Source organism: Carcharodon carcharias, chromosome 14 (genome assembly GCF_017639515.1).
Source record: "Carcharodon carcharias isolate sCarCar2 chromosome 14, sCarCar2.pri, whole genome shotgun sequence".
NCBI classification, from domain to species: Eukaryota; Metazoa; Chordata; class Chondrichthyes; order Lamniformes; family Lamnidae; genus Carcharodon; species Carcharodon carcharias.
In genome coordinates, this window is record NC_054480.1 from 1562391 (window position 1) to 1585102 (window position 22712).

Here is a 22712-nt window from a genome sequence, read left to right on the forward strand (position 1 = left end):
GTGGGAGTTAAATATAATATTTCCAAGTTTGCAGATGACACAAACCGGGTGAGTTGTGAGTTGCAAAGACACTTCAAGAGGATTTGGAGAAGCTAAGCGAGGGAGCAAATATTTGGCAGATGTGGAGAAATGGGAGGTTATCCACTTTGCTAGATAAACAGAAATACAGAGTATTTATTAAATGGTGAGAGTCTGGGAAATGTTTAACTTCAAAGGGACTTAGGTATCCTTGTTCATGAGTCACTGAAAGCTAACGTACAGGTACAGCAAACAATTAAGAAGGCAAATGGTATGTTGGCCTTTATTACAAGAGGATTTGAGTACAGAGTAAAGATGTTATGCTGCAATTGTATAGAGTCTTGGTGAGACTGCAGCTGGAGTATTGTGTGCAGTTTTTGTCTCCTCACATAAGGAAAGATATACTTGTGATGGGGGTGGTGGGTGCAACAAAGGTTCACCAAACTAATTCTTAGAATGGAGGGATTGTCCTATGAGGAAAGATTAAATATGCTGTGCCTTTATTCTCTGGTGTTTAGAAGAATGAGAGATGATCTCATTCAAACATACAAAATTCTTACAGGGCTCAAAAGGGTAGATGCAGGAAGGATGTTTCCACTGGCTGGGGTGTCTTGAACCAGGGGACACAGTCTCAGAATAAGGGGCAGGTCATTCAGGACTGAGATGAGGGGGAATCTCTTCACTGAGGGTGGTGAATCTTTGTAACTCTCTACCCCAGAGGCCTCAGTCATTGAGTATATTCAAGACTGAGATTGATAAATTTCCACATACTAAAAGCATCAAGGGATACAGGGATTGTGCAGGAAATGGCGTTGAAGTAGAAAACCAGTCATGATCTCATTGAATGGCTGAGTGGGCTCAAAGGGCTGATTGGCCAACTCCTCCTATTTTCTGTTTTTCTAACATCTTTTTAAGAACATAAAATGTTGTGCAAGGAAAAGCCGATAGAATTATATTACAGCAATTCTACTTGAGTAGTAAATTTAAAATACCAGTTAATTGCACTATAGAAATAAGTGGATTTGTACCATAAAGGGCAAAGCAGTTGCAGGGAGGGTCTGGCCATTGCCCATCTAGGCACTGGGATTTTTCTGATCAGTTCCAGATAGTCCCGCAATCCAGTACTGTAGAGGAAAGATGGTTCAGGCTGGGCAAGCAGCAGAAAGGTTCATCAGTGCTCTGTTCTGGTGGGCTGTGCTGCTTTGGTTGGTAGAGCTCTATCTTTACCACTGTGCTCTCTTTAATTCATATTCATGTTTGAGATGTGAGGGTCATTGGCAAGGCCAGTGTTTACTGTTCATCCCTATTGACCCTTGAGAAGGTGCTGGTGAACCACCTTGAAACACTGCAGTCTGTGGTGAAGGTGTACCCGCAGTGCTGTTAGGGCACAAGTTCGTTTAGCTGTTCCAGTACAGCTACAACACTGGCATCTACTTGGCTATGTGGAAAATTCCCCAGGTATGTCCTGTACACACAAAGCAGGACAAATCCACCCTAGCCAATTACCGCCCCATCAGTCTAAACTCCATCAGTAAAGTAATGGAAGGCGTCATCAACAGTGCTATCAAGCGGCACTTGGTTAGCAATAACCTGCTCACTGACACCCAGTTTGGGTTCTGCCAGGGCCACTCAGCTCCTGACTTCATTACAGCCTTGGTTCAAACATGGACAGAAGAGCTGAATTCCCGAGGTGAGGCGAGAGTGACTGCCCTTGACATCAAGGCCATTTGACCAAGTGTGGCATCAAGGAGCCCTAGCAAAAGTTCACCATTCGTGAATCCTCAGATACTGAAGTCGTCCATGTCCAAATGCAGCAAGACTTGGACAATATCCAGCCTTGGGCTGGCATGTGGCAAGTAACATTTGCACCTCACAATTGTCAGGCAATTGACCATCTCCAACAAGCAAGAGTCCAACCATCGCCCCTTTCTATTCAGTGGCATTACCATCACTGGATACCCCACTGTCAACATCTCGGGGGTTTCTGTTGACCAAAAACTCAACTGAACTAACCGTATAAACACTGTGGCTACAAGAGCAGGTCAGAGGCTAAGAATTGTGCGACGAGTAACTCACCCCATGACTCCTCAAAGCCTGTCCACCATCTACAAGGCACAAGTCAGGAATGTGATGGAATACTTTCCACTTGTCTGGATGAGTGCAGCTCCCAGAGCACTCAAGAAGCTTGACACTGTCCAGGACAAAGCAGCCCGCTTGATTGGCACCACATCCACAAACATTCACTCCCTCCATCACTGACGCACAGTAGCAGCAGTGTGTACCATCTACAAGATGCACTGCAGGAATTCACCAAGGCTTCTTAGGCAGCACCTTCCAAACCCACGGCCACTACCATCTAGAAGGACAAGGACAGCAGATAGATGGGAACACCACCATCTGGAAGTTCCCCTTCAAGTCACTCACCATCCTGACTTGGAAATATATCACCGTTCCTTCACTGTCGCTGGGTCAAAATCCTGGAGCTCCCTCCCTAACAGCACTGTGGGTGTACCTACACCACATGGACTGCAGCGGTTCAAGAAGGCAGCTCACCACCACCTTCTCAAGGGCAATTAGGAATGGGCAATAAATGCTGGCCCAGCCAGCAACACCCACATCCCGTGAATGAATAAAAGTAAAAACAACTTGGTGATCCATAAGGATTGACTTTACAAACATGTGCCTAAAACCTCTGGCATAGGGTAAATAGGATGCCTTCCTATCATGAAGGTATGTGCTTCATGTCAGGCAAACAGAAATTTCACCTGCGTGCGTTTCTCAATAAGTTTTGTTTGAATATTTTTAAATATATGACTGGATTTCTGAATTTCCCAGATATCCAACTCATCAAAAGCAGTACACGAAACTTAATGAGTAGTACAGGGCAAGTCAAGACTGAGTCTTACAGATTCAACAATGTGCTAAGACTGCTAGTGCCCTGCATTCTGTTCCACACTGTGATGGGGCAGATTTCAGTGCAGCAGGGAAGCAAGCACCTCAATAGGAAGTTATTTAAAATCATGTCTATGATTTGGAAGCACCCATGCAGCAGCAATTGCATTCATGATTGCTTCTAAGACACACTTCCAACTTTTAAGTTTCTGACCACATACCTACCCAATGCAAGAAACGTTCAAGACTTGTGGGAGGGGGTACGTGGAATGCAGCATTGTGTCAGTATTCCTGGCTCATTTGTATCACACCACAGCCCCTAATGCCTGTAATATAAAGGAGTCATCCCATATCACAATTGTTGTTTGGTAGTACAGAACTTGGGTATTGCTGAAAAAAGAGACATGTCTAAGCTTTTCGTCTTGCACTCATTAGGCACCTACAAAATTACCACCTACGTTGATTCAGAAATGATTCTGTAGCAAAAAGCAGATGTGCAACACTCTCCCGCTGTAAATAAGATAGAAATTTTAGGTCAATGCCTTTAACTAGTATTTTCACAAGGGGAAGCAGAACAGAGATTCGCAGCTTAATTCCAGAACAGCAATTCTTTTGGTATCTAAATACAATTTAAAAATTTACCAGTAGAACAATAATCTTTCCCCATGCTGGGTTAGATTTAGTGGTAGATTCAATTGTTATCAACAGTGATTCTCTGAAACTAATTGGTTTGCAGTCCTGACTTAGAGACTTGTTTTGCTAACAACATATGAATCATTATCTAGATTGACTCATCTTTGCCACCAGGCCTTCAATTGCTGTAGACCTTAGAATTATAATCCATACACACTAGGAGCAGGAATAGGCTATTCGGCCTTGGAACCTGCTCCACCATTCAATAAGATCATGGCTGATCTGTTTGTGGCTTCAACGCCACATTCTGCCTACCTCTAATAACCTTTGACTCCCTTATTAGTCAAGAACGAATCTACTCCTGTCTTAAAAATATTCATTGACCCAGCTTCCACTGCTGTCCAGGGAAGAGTTCCAAAGATTCACAACACTCAGAGAAAAAATGTTTCTTCATCTCCATCTTAAATGAGAGACCTCTTATTTTTAAACTGTGTCCCCTAGTTCTAGACATCCTTTCAGCATCCACCCTGTCAAATCCCCTCAGGATCTGATGTTTCAATAAGATCACCCCTCAATATTCCAAACTGCAATGGATACAGGCCCAGCCTGTCTTTGTTAGATACCTGCTGCCCTGCTTCCCCCCCACCACCTCCAAATCCCAGCTATCAGTCGAGTGAGCCTTCTCCGAACCGCTTCTAACACATTTATGTCCTTTCTTAAATAAGGAGACCAAGACTGTACAAAGTACTCTAGATGTGGCCTCACCAACAACCTGTGCAACTGCAGCAAAACATCACTACTTTTATATTCCATTCCCCTTGCAATAAATCTTGTTCCAAAATTTCAAGCCTTCCATTTGGCTCTTGTTTCAGTATATGCACACTGAACCTGTCCTTAGCAACACGCAGCAAACTAAAACATGATACAGCTTCGGTTCTGATTACAATGCACAAGTGCAGTGTTTTGGGTCAAATCACAGTTGGTTGTCTGTGTCTGTTTCAACCTATCATCCTTTTGCTCTAAAAGCCAAAGTCAGACTGAGCCTATTTTCTCCCCCACCCCAAACAATGAGGTATGAATTCCGTATTTTATTGAGAAAATTGGGTAAAAGACCAGGTCCATAATCACCATCATGGTGCTTGAGTAGAAGAGAAGACTCGATAACTGAAGCCGTAGCAATGAGGTGTATGTATCATTTGGTACGTATAGAGTATAACTAGCATGCCAGCCTGGGGTTTCATGGCTTTAACATGTCATCTGATCCATAGTTGACTGTGTTAAGTGTGCAATAAGATTGCTGGCCTAAAAAGCTCTCAGACGATTATAATTGATCAATGTTTTAAGAGAGCAGAGATGTTCAAAGTAACATAACTTAGTAACTTCATTGATTAACTAGGGAAATTACCACTTAATCTGTTAAATGGAATGTATTGGATCTGAAAATGCTGCAGTCTTGATATCATTTTTACATGTAATGCAAAGTAAAGTGTTGCTTATTTCCTTTTATCCAGGTTCTATATGGTGCTGATCCAGGGACTACAGATAAATGATTATATTTGCCGCCCGGTTTTGGCTAGCATCATCCTGAACTCTCCTGCTTTGTTTTGCTGCGATCTGAAAGGCATTGATATTCTAGTTCCTTACTTCATTTCAGCACTAGAAACAATATTGCCTGACCGGTGAGTTTATTTGTTGTTCTTAATGCACAGCCATTTGAATTGTTCTTTTAACTAATTTTCTTCCACCCTCTATGATTCCAGAAGCACTGAGCATCCAATGGGACTTTGCCCAACCAACAGGTATCTGGCGGTTGTGAATTTGTGAGCCTCAGCTGTGAGTGTCACCTAACTATTTGACCATGATGGGCATCACAGCCAACCTTAATCTATCGTTGTGCACTCTGGACACTTTGTTCAGAAGTCACTGGTTTAATAAGTAGCAGGAACCCTGGCCATGAAAGGCTATTTAATCAATGCCCTGACTAAAATTACCTAGCTATACACAGGCGGGGAATCAAATCAGAGACCTTGCAGATTTATGGGTAAACTTGCTGGGTCTCTGGGGGTGCCTGTATGGGTTCTAATTGGCTCACACATGTACCAGCAGAAGTGGTCTGGGCACACTGTTTAATTTGAGATAAAGGGCCAAATGTACAAATACGTGCCCAGTGCAGAGTACTACCTGTCGACATGTATCAGCTCAACTTAACCAGTCACACAAATACCTAGGCTGCTCCAACTCCTCGGAGGCCAGGCTCGAGGCTCACTTCCTGAATCCTCAAAGCCTGTCCAGAACCTATAAGACACGAGTCAGGAATGTGATAAAATACTCTCAACTTGTCTGGATGAGTACAGCTGCAACACCATTCAAAGAAACTTGAAACCATCCAGGACATACTGGGCAGCTTGATGAGCACCTCATGCACTGGTCTAAACATCCACCACCAGTGCACAGTGTCTTCAGCGTGCATCATCTACAAGATGCACTACAACAACTCACCAATGATTCTTTGGCAGCGCCTTCCAAACCTAAAAGAATTAGGGGATTAGATGCATGGAAACACCACCACCTCCACATTCCCTTCCATGTCACATATCACCCAGAGTTGGACATGTATCGACCACTCATGCATTATCACTGTTTAAAATCCTGGAACCCCCTATATAATAACACTGCAAGAACACCTTCACCACATAGAGGTTCAAGAAGGTGGCTCACAACTAGCATCCTGTTATTGTTTTTAGTAAAAATCCTGAGTGTATTTGTTATTATTTAAATAACTTGCATGGCTAATACTATCCAACATAGCACACCACCCCACCCCCCCCGCTTCATAAAGTTTTTTCATTTACTCATCTACAGACTGTTCAACTCACCTGCAGGTTTACCCATTTTTAAAAGGATGCATGTTTTAAATTACTTTAGATATTAATTTCAATTTGTCCATTCATGGAATGTGGGCCTCACTGGCTGGGTGAGCAATTTATTGCCCATCCCTAGTTGCCCTTGAGAAGGTGGTGATGAGCTGCCTTCTTGAGCCGCTGCACTCCATGTGGTGTAGGTACACCCACAGTGCTGTTAGGGAGGGAGTTCCAGGATTTTGACCAGTGACAGGGAAGGAACGGCTGATATATTTCCAAGTCAGGATGGTGAGTGACTTGGAGGGGAATTTCCAGGTGGTGGTGTTCCCATCTATCTGCTGCCCTTGTCCTTCTAGATGGTAGAGGCCGTGGGTTTGGAAGGTACTGTCGAAGGAGCCTTGGTGAATTTCTGCAGTGCATCTGTTGGATACAAATTTTATCCAGATTTAATATATTAGCACATTTACAGTTATCAGTAGAAATACTCTGGTATATTAATACCCTGCATAGCCAGATTCAGGTCAACATTTCAAAGCTTGCAAATGATTCGAAACCAGGAAATGCAGCAAACAGTGTGAATGATAGTAACAGATTTCAGGAGGACATACACTGGTGTACTGGGTGAACACATAGCAGGCGGAATTGAATTCAGAGGCGTGTGAAGTGATACGTTTTGCTAGGAAAAATAAGGAGAGGCAATATAAACTACATAGTACAAAGGAGATATAGAAACAGAGAGCTGGACATTTATGCACGCAAGTCATTGAAGATGGCAGGACACAATTAGGCTAAGGAATGGCGTACAAAATAAAATAAATTGCGCTATACCTTTAGAGAACACTAGTTGGGCCTCAGCTGGAGATTTGAGTACAATTCTGGGAACCCCACAGCGGAAGAGATGTCAAGACCTTCGAGAGGGTGCAGAGGAGGTTTACTTAGAATGTTATTGGGGATGAAGCACTTCAATTATGACAGGATACGAGGGAAGCTGGGCTTATTCTCCTTGGAACAGAGAAGGTTGGGAGCTGCTGTAATGGAGGTGTTCAAAATTTTGGGGGTTTTAATAAATAGGGAGAAACTGTTTCCATTGATAGGAGGATCGGTAGCCAGATGGCAAGGCATTGAGATTATTAACCAAAAAGCCAGGAAGGAGATGAAAATATTTTTCATGCAGTAAGTTGTTGTGACCTGGAATGAGCTGCCTGAAAGGTGGTGGAAGCAGATTAAATTGTACTCAAAAGGGAATTTGATAATATACTTAAAGAAATATTTGAAGAGCTATGGATAAAGAGCTGTGGTGTGGGATTAGTTGGATAGCTTATTTAAAGGACTGGCAGAGGCACAAAATGCTGAATGGCCTCTTTCAATGCTGTAAGATTGTGCGATTCAATGATTAGCCATGGATGAAACTGGGGGATGGAGGGAAGGCATGTTAGCACCATCTAGTGAAATGTAAATAATAGTAAGTATGTTCTCAGATTAAAAAACCCTTCTCCCTTCTATGCATTAATTGTGTGACTAAATCATGACATTTGTGTGACAAAAGCTACTGGGACCTCTTCCATCCCACTTCCTGTTTACCTTCCTTGAACTTGTCCTGCTCCAACTTCCATTCTCCTCTTTCTCCCACCTTCTGTTTCCCTTTACCTCTTGTATTGCCCCCTCATCTTTCCTTGTCTCTGCTCTCACTTTTAGCTCTCTCACTCCTTTTCCCATTCTTACTCCCTCTTTTCACTCTATCTTTCTTTCCGCTTCCTCTTCTCCCTTTCCTTACCCCCTCACTCCTAGGAATAGTAAATATTTTTTCTGCATTATAAAGAATAACAGCATAATACAAGATAATATATCTGGGTTTGAGAAGAAACATGAGTACTGCTCATCCTCCGTTCCATCGTCACTGCCTGACCTTTCAACTGCTGTTTCCTCTGCTCCCATTCTTTTGCTGTTCCCACAGATTGTGTTGTTTGCTGTTCATTATGTACATGTAATTAAAAGGTTTCAGAGGATGGGTCAAAGCATTTAGTACTGTAACAAAATCTAGACTGATCTTCAATTCTACTGCATTGTCTATACTACATTTTGAAAATAGGGGATCTGAGCAACTGATTGTGAAGTGTTATTTTTTCCACCCCCTCTTTGCAGCGAGCTTTCAAAATTCAAAGCATACGTGAATCCCACTGAACTTAGGAGAGCATCAATCCACATTCTACTGTCCATGCTGCCTCTCCCCCATCACTTTGGGACCGTTAAAGCAGAGGTACTGTTCATTATTGATTGCTTAAATACTTTGAAGACTGTACCTAATAGTGAAGAAAACAAAATGTCAACAGCGATATAGATGTCAGTGGATGGAGTATGAATTAAATTTAACAGCCTTTAATTTTTTTGCTGAATAATTGTCACCTTTGCTTTGGGACATTTGTGCCCATATTTTAGATATATCACATTTATAGATATATCCCCGTCTGTCTTTATAGTTCCAAACTGTTGAAGGTTCCAGGTTCAATCCACAGCCTTTGCTGCATTAACTGATCTCAGCTGTCAGCGATTGGGAAGCTACGGTTGCTTCTGGTTAGGAAGTTGACATATTTCTGCTGCTGATTGATGTCCAGCAATCCCTGCTTTATAAAAGCAGCGCTAGTGAGGGCATAATCGTGCTTGGCTGCAATATCCCCCCACGGAGCAATTGCTTGCAAACACTCTGTTGTTGCATTTGAAAAACTGGCAATCTAATAAGGTTATTCAAGTGGCAGCCAGCGGGGGGAGAAAAGCAGACATCAAAATTCTTGGTGGGGGAGAAAATGGTTAAAAAATAGACAAAAACTAATTGGATTGCTAGCCGTGTCCACAAGCTTTTCCTTTTTTTTTCTAGGTGCTTTTGGAAGGAAAGTTCAGCAACGAGGATTCCTCATTGCATGACAAGCCAGTTACCTTTCTCTCCCTGAAATTGAGGCTTGTCAATGTGTTAATTGGTGCCCTACAGACTGAAACCGATCCTAACAACACACAGATGATTCTAGGTCGGTAGGGATCTTATTTGGCTCATACCCTGATTTATAGTTGCCAAATATTTTAATCGGTTATCAAAAGCCTGTTTTCCTTTCAGGTGCCATGTTAAATATTGTTCAAGATTCTGCTCTTTTGGAAGCAATTGGTTCTCAAATGGAGTTGGTAAGTTAGCGAGCAGTTGTTGTGTTTTTGAAACCTTTGACAGAGGCTACTGTGGATGATTTTTTTTAATATAAATGCAAAACTATTGATTACAAAACAGTGAAAGTGCAGTCTACCTTTTGAGGCTTTTCAGTTCTTAACAGTTTAGTTGCTTAATGTTTTGACCAGAACTGTTTGCACCTCTTGAGCCCTGTACTTATGCTTTTACAGAGTGTTGGTGATAGCACTCACGTGTCGCTCAAGAGTCATAGTCGAAACAGCAGTGGAATCAGTATGACCAGCACTGGCAGCTCTGAAGCCACAACACCAGATAGCGAAAGACCAGCACAGGCCCTTCTGCGGGATTATGGTGAGAGTTACATGGCATTAAAACATATTCTTAGTGTAGTCTAATTCCCTGTTCATCTCGATGAAATATGTCCTTGTAAAAACAACAAGTTGGCTACCCCACTATGTAATGATGTTTAAGAACACATTCTCACAAGTATTGGGCACCTAGTTGTTGTACCGTTGTTTCCAGATTATTGGAATGACCTTTGACTTCCCTTATCAGAAAAGAAAACCCTCAAAGTAGCAATTGAGCTCAGAAATTCTAGTCTTTGCTTGTTGAAGTATCAACAATGCAAATGCTGACAGAGCACTCAACCTCCGGTACAAGCCTAGAGGATTAACAGGACTATCCCAACCCACAGGAGCACACCAACTAATAGGTTCAAAGCAGCAGGCACAGAGATATCTGAAGTCTAGACCATACAGTTTCACCACTCCATGCAGTGCTTAAAATACTGTTCATTTTATCTGTGTTCTGTGAATTGAAACCAGGTTGACTGTCTGGTTGGACTGTGCTCATTCTTAGTAGCAATGCGGGATAAAACTCCCAGAGACCACTGCTCCCACTGATCATAAAGTTGAGTTTTAGTCATGCAGAATTTGATACTCTGAACTGCCTCCTTAAAATCCTTCTGTCCCAGTAAGGGGTCTGAGATATAGTAGCCAGAGGTCGATTAGACTGGTGAATGCTGGGTAAAATCAAAGGGGTTGTTACCCATAGTTTATTGGTAGCACAGTTGCTTTTGTGTCCGAACACACGAGTTCATGCCCCACTCCAGAGGCTTGAGCACCTAATCTAAGTCTACTTCAGTGTATTGCTGAGGAAGTGTTACACTGTTGGAGATGACCTCTTGTAGACAAAAGTTTAAACTGAGGTCCTGCCTTCCCTTTTATGATGTAAAACATCCCATGGCACTATTCAAAGGAGAACAAGAAGAGTTCCCAATCTCCTGTATGAAAGCTGTCTGCTCCATTTCCTACATTGCCTCAGGGACTATGTTTCAAGGGGAATGTGTTGACTATGAAATGTTTTGGGATGCCCTGAGAGAGTCAAGCATGCTCTATAACTGAAAGGTCTTTCTTTCTAGCATTGCATTTAAATTCGAAGTGAAGGAATAATATCAACCCCTTTTATGCACCATTTAGAGAATTTTTTTAATCAAGTAACCGCTCCCATGGATTTGAAGTAAGGATTATGGAGGATTAAGAGCAGTAAAGGTACCCAAGCATCATTATGGAGTCCCATGCACTCTGTTTTACCTCCAGACTTGCCATTTTCAGAAGGGTTGCTTGTGAGAAAGTTCGTATGGTGGCTGATGTCAGTTATTGGGTTACACAGGTATTGACTTGTCCGGCTTGCGCAGTTCATGTTGGCAGGTATCCCCCTAGGCTGGTTGCAAATTAGGATAATCAGTAACAAACTTTGTCACTATTGGTGCAATTCAGAGACCTCATTTCATTTTGCTTTTCTGGAATTCGCAAATTGTTCAACTTATTTATATGAAGCCAGTTGTTTAAATTTGAAAAACCAATTTGGTCAATTAAGTGTTTGCTTCTGATCATCTGAGAGAATAGTTTGGTTTTGAAATGTTTAACTTGCCTTTGTTTCAGTGTTATAGAGGCAGCTGAGTTGCCTATAGAACTAACTTTAAGCAATAAGGAATTTCTAACAATTTAGCATGGAATGCTCAGCATGACGTTGAACTGCATGCGGAAGAAGATAGCAGAATCTTTGTGTATGCAATAATCAAACAAAGCAGAATGACAATAAAAGAAAAAATAGATCGAGTGGAATTGCAATACATTGTACAGAGTTTGAAAGCCCAGTGGTCTTGCTTATGATCCTGCTGCTTGGAGACTACATATTTAGATCCGATATCTATTACACAGCTGGGTTTAACATATCCTAGTGCTTTCGGAAAGATGATGCACAGAAATTTCTGCATGACGTTGATTTACTCACCAGCTAGAGAAACTACTGCAGCTTGTTGCACCATTGTAGTGTGAGTTTTGAGCTATCCCGCAATGATGGGTGGAGATAGGACCCAGGGACTTATCCAGCGCTGTTAGAAAATTGCTATGGATCTACTTAATTCAGATTGCATGTATACAGATTCAACAGTAATTAATCTTCCAGGGTGTCGGTGTTCTGTTGATGTTCTGAGACCTAATGCACAGTGTTTGCAGTGTACATCTATTTAAAGAACGCCACAAACTGAATCACATCCATTAATATAGTGTTGATATTGATAGTATATAGTAGCACATTCTTCATCTCTGAGGAAGACGTTTTTAGAAATTGCAGCTCATGACTTTCAAAAGTTTTTGGCTTTGAAGTTGCAGCAGACCCTGTAAAGCAGAAATGCAGGGATCGTTGGGTGAAATGTATCAGTATGTCTTCAAAAAAAAAACTACAGTTTCTGAGTGACTGGGGTGTTGGGGAGAGATTTAAAGGAAATGTATTCATTGTTATGTTATGTCTGTTCCAGGTAGAATATATATTTAAAAGTCAACTTTGCACAAAGGTCTAGCATTTCCAGGCTATCGTTTCTTTAGTTATTTGTCTTCAGTATTTCCGTATTTTCTGGCAAAGTATGTCAGATCCTTCAATGCTTCGTCCTCTAAGAAATCGGGCCAGCAGTATCCAGCCAGTTGTTTTCTTATTTATTTCATTAGGAAACGTGGAATGAGAGAAAGAGAGGGGTTAAATCAGTTTTACTATCAGCCAGAGTTGAGTAATCCCTAGTATCAAGCAGACAGACCAAGAACTAATTCAATTTATCTGTACAGATGCTGAAAGATTTTGAAAATCTAGTATCTCAGAGACTCAAACCTGGCCATGACAGAAGGATCAATCACTAACCCATCATCTTTGTGTCTTCAGTCCCCCTTGGACAGTTGGCTAAAGCAGTGATGTTATTTATCCAACCATTCATTTTGTCCCAAGTGATTTACATAGCAACTTCAATGTGCAAAATACAACCCCATTTCCCCACCAACCCCCCACCCCAAAATATGTAGTAAGAGCAAGGCCAGAGGAGAGAGAAGAAAAGATGGATCAGTTGAAAAGATAGGTTTTGAGAAGGTTGTTAATGGACAGAGGAGCAGGGAAGCAAAGGAGTTTGGGACAGAATTGAATAGGGCCAAGGTATCCAAAAGCTCTACTGCCAATGATAGGTCCAATTATTCTGATAGGGTTTACCTCCTAAGATGAAATTTATTGTGCAGTAAAGCAAAAAACAAAACTGACCTTGCTTGAAATACTATGGAACAGAGGTAAAAATAAACAAAAACAGAATTACCTGGAAAAACTCAGCAGGTCTGGCAGCATCGGCGGAGAAGAAAAGAGTTGACGTTTCGAGTCCTCGTGACCCTTTGACAGAATGAGTGAATCTTAGGAAAGGGGTGAAATATAAGCTGGTTTAAGGTGGTTGGGGGGGGTAAAAATAATTTTAGCTTATAGGAATATATTGAGCAACTTTGTGCAGATTGATTTTTTCCATTGTCAGCAACGAAAACAGATGAATGGTATCCAAGTTTGCCCTGAACACCTTTCATAGGTGGGCACTGGTAGCAGAGTGAATCAGTCAGTAGCAGCTCTTCACCTCTTGGCTGTGTTCCACTAATTAAAAATCTATGCCATTTTATTTTTGTGCCAAAATCATTTCTCCCAATTGTTTTAAAAGACACCATTATAGAGAAAGCAAAAGTAATATTAAAAGCCTTCATTGTATTATAGATCTCCACCTAGACTCTCATTTCACTGTAACACTTCATATTTTTTGTCCAGATGTCTGTATCTATGCTGTTTTTCTTTTTGTTATTTGTGTAGAGCTGACTTGTTTTAATTATCTCAAATCCCCTTCCCCCTCCCAACAAACACTTCTGCTGATGAAAAAGAAATTGAATTTTTTTCATTCATTTAAAAATAATTAAGTTATGAAGTGGGTTGTTAATGATTTCTGGAAGCGTTCTGTTTAAACTAAAGATTTAGTGGCCCTCAAATGACACACCAAGTAACATCAAATGTGTTATGGACTCCTGAAAGAGAACAGGCACTATTCATTTTCTACAAACCGTAAAATTCAACAAACTTGAGAGAGATAAAAATAAATTATGTAAAATTTTTAAATTGTATTTGTGATAAGAATCAGCACAAAATCACAAAAAATGTTGTTTTTGGAGTAATCTCCACAGATGAAAAGACCACAGTTATGTTGTTAGTCTTTAAAAATGATTATGGGCTGAAAATCTGTAGCCTTTCCTCCTGTCAACCCATTGGAAAGGCTGGAATATAGGCTGGGTTGTGGCAAAGCCTAAATTAGCCTTGCACAGAAATTCTTGCAGCCGATGGAAGCACATACTCCTTGGTGAGGATATAACTACCAAGACTGCCAAATGACAAAATTGCAATCCAGCTGTGCACACAGACCAGAATGATGGGCTGCAGCCTCAAGGAGAGGACCAGGGATGTATTGAATTAATTCAGTGTACAAACCACCCCACCCTCCCCAAAATACAATTTAGAGCTTAGCATGGGTGTCTCCATTAGCAGACTTCCCCTTAGCCAAAAACTATGGAGTTAGTGGCAAATGACTGGGAAAAATGATTCTCGGAACCTTCCACCAAATCTGTTCCCCACACACTCCTTATTGAGGCCTTATTCCACTAAACCCTTGCTTTAAAAAATAAAGCATGAAATGCTCTATTAAAATTTAAAAGGAAAGGAACTTTCATTTACAAAGTGCATTTTATAACCTCTGGATGCTCCAAAGCAGTTTACAACAAATGAAGTACTTCTAAAGTGTAATCACTGTTGTAGTGTAGGCAACACAGTGGCCAATTTGCACACATTAAGCTCCCACAAATACCAATGTGATAATGGTCAAGTAGTCTGTTTTTTGTGGTGTTGATTGAGAGATCAGTATTGACCAGGGATAACTTGCCTGCTCTTTGAAATAATGCTCTGGTATTTTTTGCGTCCTCCTAAGATAACAGGCAGGGGCTTTGCTTTCACCTCTCGTCCAAAAGATAGTGACTGTGACAAACTCTGACAGTGCAGCACTCTTTCAGTACGGCACTGGAGTGTCAGCCGAGATATTTTTGTGCTGAAGCCTCTGGAGTGCGACTTGACCCACAACTTTCTTACTGTGGTGCAAACACTACCAACTGAACGAAATGTTTCAACTTCATACCAAGTACCAATGCTAGGAACTGTATAGTGATTGTTCTCGAAGGGCCCATACCATTTTTATTCCCCTGCCTCACCCCACCTTGGCTTCTTTGTTTCAACTGTACTAAAAAGTGTGTGTCTGATTGTGTCTGCCTGACCTGTGGAACTCTTGCAAATGACAGATGCCTTGTTGAATGTTTCCCATGACCATTTTTAAAATGCCTATTGTACCATGTTTGTAAACAGCATTGCAGTGTCGCATGTTAAGTTAATTTTGTTCTTTTTTTTTGTATGCTTCCCTTCCCAATAGGTTGCACAGGTATTTGTGTCATGAAAACTATTCATCAATTTAAATTCTTGTATCAATTGTGTTTATCACCATACAAATTAAATCTCTGGTTTTAAAGGGTACAAAGTACAACACATATTTCAAATCATTCTTTGCATGACTTTATATTTCCGAATGCAAAAGTCTCCACTGCTTCGTCTGCACCTGCTATGCTTGGATTTTGTAGCTAACTTTAATTTGAGCCGTCTCTTCTTCCATTCCCTTGAGTCAGATATGTATATTTCTCAGTCCAAGGTGTGGGTGGGACCGTGGATTTGGGGCACTTTTCTTGCACTCTGGTTAAATATAACCTCAACAAAATGAAGCAAGATCCATTTTTTGGTTGAAAAACTACTATTTTAACATCTTGGACCACAAATGGAATCACACTATAGTGATTTTACAGTATTCCTGATACATTACAAGTGATGGACCCAAAAGATTATTGTTCCTGACTCTTTATGAAGCATTCTTATTGAAATGGTATGGTGCTAAATACATGATCAGTTAATTGAATTTAAGATTGGTACAAGGGCTCATTTCACTGTTAATTGGTACTGCTGGCTTTCTGCAGAACTGAAAGGTTGTTCAGATATAACAGTGTGACTTAAGGTGTTTCAATACAGATTCTGTTGACTTTTATAAGCCAAAACAATTTGATTTAGAATATAAATGTTATTTACTTCTCTCTATTCCCCGCTATAGCTCATTGAGTAGTTAGCTGAAGTCAGCTTGGCCAGCTGTTGGAATTGGTTAGAAGGGCACAAATTGGTCAGATTGTATCTGGGCTTGGAGGGGCAAAATCCACTTAGGCTCCTGCTCCTGATTAGTATCCACCAGCCATAGCTTTACGTGTGTGTGCACAGACTAGTTACCAGGAAGTGTGTGTATGTGCGTTTGTGCCAGCTCTAACTAGAAGTGTTTGTGCATGCTTGTGTGCTTATTTGTTTGTACCAGGTCTTGCTGGTGTATAGTGTGTGTATGTGTGTGGTTATAGCAGGCCTAACCGAGGTTACATTCCATCAACATCCCCAATACTCACTTTCCAAGTTGGTGTGAAGAATGACTGCACAAGTGAGAGGGCAAGAAATACTTGTGTATCTGTAACTCCCTCACAGAACTGTTACAGTGTAGGAGGCGACAATTCGACCCATCATGTCTGCACTGGCTCTGCGCATTTTAATATAGTGCTAATCTGCCTTTTCCCTGTAACCCTGCGCATTGTTCCTATTTAAATAATCATCCAGTGCCCTCTTGAATGCCTCAATTGAACCTGCCTCCACCACACTTCCAGGCAGTGCATTCCAAACCTTAACTACGTGCTGTGTGAAGAAGTTTTTTTCTCACCTGACATTTGCTTCTTTTGCAAAATGTTTTAAAACTGTGCCCTCAGGTTCTTGATCCATTTACGAGCGGGAACAGTTTCTCCCTATCCACTCTGTCCAGACCCCTCATGATGTTGAAAACTTCTATCAAGTCTCCTCTTAGCCTTCTCCTCTCCAAGGAAAACAGTCCCAACTTCTCCAATCTTTCCTCATAGCTGAAGTCCTGTTTTCTAGAATTTAAGAATGGGAATGTTCATGTAGTGTTAGCATTTTCCTTTTCAGTCAGGTAGAACTTTCTGACAAAAACAAACTCCAATCAGATCAGAATTCCTCTGAAGTTGTACCTTTCCACTGTAGATCCAGCTACGCAGGAATACTTTGCCACCGAGAACACATCCTGTGCATGCTTTGTTTGCAGTGATTGCCTACCCTATCCACATATCACACAAATGCAATATGAAATGCTCACAATAAAGTGGAATGTTATTAAGAAATCATCGATGTTTGTGTGTCATCCTCTGCTTTAGAAGAGTTTCCCACCACAATGCAGGCATCTTGTTTGATTCATAAACCTGCACCATCAGCCCCACCTGTAAAATCAAAGCAACCTCCTTGGTATGAAATAAAGTCAAACCTTGAATTAGGATTGAGTAACAACAATCACTTGTAGAGGGTATAGTCCCAGAACCAATACAAACCAGCATCCATTCAATCGATTTATTTGTTCAAGCTCTTCAAATCTCCCTTGCTCTTCACTTTGAGATTTCTGACACTGCTATATTTTTTGATGTACCCATAATTAGAATGGCACTTGCCAACCACCAAGCAAAAGGAAATTTAAAAATTCAGAACTAAAGTGGAAGCCTCCCTATACACCCCTGAAAATAAAGGTTTAAAATTAGCAAAGTGCTTTAATTCTAGAATTATTTTCAGAACCTATTGTCTGATGTTTAATTCTGTAGTGAAACACCTTTAAAGATTTAATAGTCACATTTCTCAGAAGTGCATATTGATACCATCGTTATCATTTGTCGTGTTATAACTGAACAGTTTCTTGATAGTTCTTTTGCTTGTTCATGCAAGTCTACATATAAACAATATACAGTAGCCTCATACTGTATATTTTAGCTGTCATGTACAACAATTTATTTTTGCTTCTAATTTGTCATTTATTATTGGGCAGGAGAGCCAATTCCCTTCTGATTTGTCCACTAGAGTCCTGATTGGGCTTTTTTTTTTGCAGATAATCCCATCCAATGATTATTTAGGCTCTTTTGTCAATAAGGTTTACCATTATGTATCTCGAGCACATTTCCTTGGAATTGTCCAGTAGAAAGAATATAATTATTCAGTAGGCACAAAGACCAAATTTTATAATTAGCATGTTGGTGAAACGTGATAGAGGAATGAGACTTGTAATTAGACTCAGTCAAGGTGACACTTTAGTCCATTTCATCTTGACCTTTCAGTAACAGCCCTACCATCTTTGAAGAACAGCTTGAATGCCTGCTTCTGCTGTAATGTCCTCAATAATTGGATACCTGTCTGAAGGTCAACAAACTTTAGGTATGAAATTTGGCCACTTGTGCAGCTGCCACCAGTGAAACTGTACCCCAATGAAACAGGCAGATGGATAAACTCCTTCAGGAGAAAACTAAAGGGGGTTGTGGTTAAGAACCACTCAGAGATATTCTTCTGATCATTGCACCAGTCTCAGTTTAACTGGTCATGTTGTTGAGAGTAAAACTTTACTAGTATTTTGAAAGCTATCAAAGATGCAGATCACTCGTGATCTGATTCATCGGCAGAACAAGTTTAAGGGACTGAGTGCTCCTCCTGTTCCGACGCTCCCATGCAGAACTCGCACTTTGTTTCTCAGAACCAAGATCCCATCAGGCAATGGCAATAAGTGTTTGGGATCAAATAGGGTTCTACCATTCCTCCCATTCCTACCCTCAAAAAAAGTCCTATAGTTCTTTAATTATTGTATCTTTCTTGTATCCAGGAATTAGGTGGATATTATCTCATTAAAATTAGGTTTGAAATGCTGGATCTATATCCATCAATTTTGTAAAATTTACATTAGCCACCTCCCCACCCTTTGTTTCACTGATAATAGCTCATTCCTATATTCATCTAAACCATTCCACAAAATGATTGAATAAAGATGGGGGCTATTAATCTGATTTTGGCCATCTCAGATCAGATGCTTTGGACTGTACACTGGATTGAAAAGCATAGTTTTTTTGGCAAAGTACTACGTTTAACTGAAACAGCCCTGCAAGTTGAATTCATCTTTCGATCTGTAATATTTGCTCTAAAATTGGTCCATGAAGTGGAGCACCTTGGCCCACATTGTTGATATGAAGACTTGGGTCCTTTCTAATGCTGAGGTGAATGACTACCAAATGGACACAGCCTCATTGCTACTGGGATGGGAGCAGTTTTCCTTTTTTGACTGCTGTTCTTTGCTGCATGGATTGTGAGCTTGTGCTTGTTTTGATTGCTTTGCTTGTAGTTACTAATGCCCAGTTGTTTTCCCTCCCCGTGGTGTGTGGTATTGGGGTTATATCATAGCTCTTCATACAGATACAGCATCGGGACTACTGATTCGCAGTATCCATTTGGTAACGCAGAGACTGAACTCTCAGTGGAGACAGGACATGAGCATCTCATTGGCAGCACTTGAATTGCTCTCCGGGTTAGCCAAGGTACAGTGATAGTTAAACTTTTTTGCATGTTCTATTATAATGCATCTAATTGTGTGAGTTATTGCTCTTGAAGTCATATGAAGCAACAAACAGACTGAATCTGGACACTACTGGTCACTCATGCATTAAGCAAGTTATAACTGGAAAGGGAAGGAAAGCTGTTGGGTAAAAGCAGAGGATATTTACTTGGAGAGTCGCGAATTGTTGATCATGATGCAGCCCTTTGCAGCCTAGAGGATCAGTGGGGTGCAATTGTACAAAAATTATTCAGGATGGTTTCCTGTTGATTTTAAGTTCCTTCTCATTCTTGATCAGTTAGGTTTCCCTGTTCTCGGCAATGACTGACAAATCCGATGTTCTTTCCCAAACCTGCTTGAGTGGAGTATTGGGTGTCCCTAAATCTTGACTTTGCTGACCTGCACTTGAGGTCTGATGAGAAGCAAGTGAGGTGTGTCTCTACAAGGAGATGGTGTGTGCTTTATTGGGCAAACAGAAACCGCACAAGGAGAATCTCTCAGTAGCTTGATTTGGACTCTTGAACGCGATGTTGGTCTTCTGTGAATGTCAGGCAACTGGCTGACCAAAAAAGGAAATTGCAAAAGGCACATTGATACAGTGATTCTGCAGTGACTATCAGTCTACAGCTTCCAACATCATCTTTTGCCTAACTACAAATCAGACTCGCACGCACAAAATACCTGTATGTACATTTGTACACATGACTACCTTCACTCTCAAAATTTAAATAAGCTCTGACCCCAGTTTATAAAATGCTCATTTTCTTGAAATTAGATTTGACAGCATACTGGAATTGTGAAATGATGCAAGATAGCCCCACACACTGATGCGCAATTAGCTTCACAACTGCATGCTGTATGTGATAAGTGCCTTCAGATAATTTGTAATGGTTTGCACAGATGATATTTTTAGGTTCCTGGAAACATGAAGCCTTTGAGGTTTTTTTATGTGCTAACCTTCTGCAGTTTATCTTGACATGATCTCAACACGTGAATGACTGCTGCTTGAGAGTTCTAGTGGTCAATTATTTAAGGTTTTTAAATTTTCATAGTGAGTACTCTTACCTCAAGATAGCAACTGAGAGCATGTTACACAAGATATGGGGTTTATATTGCAATATAATTCAAATCCAGTAGTAAACCTGAGGGAAAATTAGATACATTAAGTAGAGATGTGATGGATGAATTCCTTTACAGTTCAGAAGGCAAAACTAAGTTGCTTTGTGTGCACCAAAAACATTTGTGTGCGTCATTTACATAGTGGTCTCTGGTCCACACTGTAGAGCTAAATTAGTGGCCTGAGCACTGCAGAAGTGACTAAAAAATTAAACAAGTACCGTATTTGACAAATAAAACCTTAAGATCGCTTCTCTATTCTACACTCTCCATTTACTGTTAGAAGTCCAGGTTACAGGCCAGGATTGGTCTTCAGGTGTCCCTTATTGACTCTGTTCCTGTGTTTTGGCTTTTTTTGTGCATCAGCAGAAGGTTTCACAATCCCTTAGCAATCTAGGGCTGTGTTAGCTGTCTTGAGTTTGAAAAACTATAGTAAAAAAATATATTGAAAAAAATATAGTAAAATCCCACCGTTGGCAGGGGCTACGTTCCCCAGAAACTTTGCAAACAGTGAAATCGCGAACGACGGAACATACCTCAATGGAAGTCAGTTAGGTTCCAGCTGTCCTACAATTTTATATAACTATAAAAGAACAAAGGCAATAAAAACTGTTTTTAATAAATTTAAGGAGAAATTTGCTGGAGAAATTGTTTAAAAGAACAAGAAAAATGTAAAATTTGTCTCATAGTACTTGAGAGTGAAGGTGGACTGTGATCAGGAATTAAATCACATCAACAAGGAATATCCACATGTAAACAGTTGATGCTGTTATGATGTGGCAGATGCGTGCCAGGCTGATCAAATTCACGAGGGAAACTTGATCACACGGTTACAACTGTTTTGCAATTTGTATTTTATTTTGAGATGCGTGCCCTAAATTCAACAGTAATAAGACTACCAGAACTTGAGGTTTTTAGAAAACTAAATTAAACATTTATTAACAAAAGAAAAGATTTCAAGCACCGACATGGATCTACAAATTACTACTGTAATAACTCCTAAAACCCCTAATTAATCTGGCTCCCAGTTACACTCCTGTTAAGGCAACAGTAAAACAAAAAAGATTTCAACAGAACCAGGCAAAGCACACACTACCCTGAACAATGATATTCGAAGTGAGTTTTCTAAGCTTCAGTTCCTATAGACAGCAACTTGATGCACAGAGGCTGAAGGCTTTTCACACTTGTGTTAGATCTTAAAATGCCTTCTCCTCTGACACAGCCTCATCTCCATTACATATGTTTCTCCCATTTTAATGCATATTCCATTGTTCCGATATGTTTTTGGAACTTTACCTTCTCATAATGTAAATCTTTTCATAGTACTAATTTAATCAGCAGCCTATGGGAAAATAAGCACGCTGTTTGACTTAGCTTCTTATGGCTAGGTGTAACATCTTACCATCTCTTTGAAATTCAACCGACCCTAAGTTATCTAAAAGTGCAAATTTTCCTCACACCTCGCATTCTAAAACTTCAGCTATGTTTACGTAATTAGCATTTCAAACCCCGCTTCTTGATGATGACTCAAAGCCTCCAGATCAGCTTTCTCCAATGCAATTAAATCCCACACACTCACTCTCTCTCACACACACACAAAGAAATGATCCAAACCCCACTATTAACCTACCTTTACAATAAATCACAATATTATGGGAATTATTTTCATGACAACGCACGCACAATGCGTACTTTCTACTGCAGGATAAATGTCATGGGCACCTTTTTTTAACTTTATTTGAGCATTTTTTTCTTTCCTTCAGCATTTTCTAAACATGGCTTCTATTTTTTTTATTCTTAAAATGTGGATAAGTGAACATTTGGGCCCACAATGGACAAACTGGTGTACAAAGACTTTTGCACGGATGAGCGAATTTGCAAAAGAGGAAGTAGTGAATGGCTTGATTTCACTATATTCAATATGCTATGAAGGGGCATTTTACCAGGCCATTGGCATCTTGCCGTTGGTGGTTTGACCAGCTGCCGGTTGGGGAGGCCACCAGCCAGATGCTGGCAGCCTCCCCCAGTAGCAGCCCTGGGAGTGGGGGTGATTTTTATGCAATAGGGTTGGGGGGGGGGTTGGGGGGGGGGCGCTGTGGGCAGGGAAGGCAGCCCTACCAAGTAACTCAGGAGGGGG

The 22712-nt window shown here is 40.7% G+C and overlaps 1 protein-coding gene across 10 annotated transcripts in view; it reads left to right on the forward strand.

The window, feature by feature from the left end:
- Positions 1 to 22712, forward strand: part of ralgapb (Ral GTPase activating protein non-catalytic subunit beta) — a 146293-nt gene that overhangs the window by 84353 nt on the left and 39228 nt on the right. For 4 of the 10 annotated variants that reach the window (XM_041204562.1, XM_041204570.1, XM_041204561.1 and 1 more), the window contains 7 exons: positions 5055 to 5222; positions 8547 to 8661; positions 9277 to 9424; positions 9511 to 9575; positions 9786 to 9924; positions 15389 to 15397; positions 19309 to 19442. In XM_041204562.1, the coding sequence (XP_041060496.1) occupies positions 5055 to 5222; positions 8547 to 8661; positions 9277 to 9424; positions 9511 to 9575; positions 9786 to 9924; positions 15389 to 15397; positions 19309 to 19442 (778 nt within the window). The remainder of the gene's footprint in view (positions 1 to 5054; positions 5223 to 8546; positions 8662 to 9276; positions 9425 to 9510; positions 9576 to 9785; positions 9925 to 15388; positions 15398 to 19308; positions 19443 to 22712) is intronic. The other 6 variants (XM_041204565.1, XM_041204569.1, XM_041204563.1 and 3 more) reach the window with 4 other exon arrangements.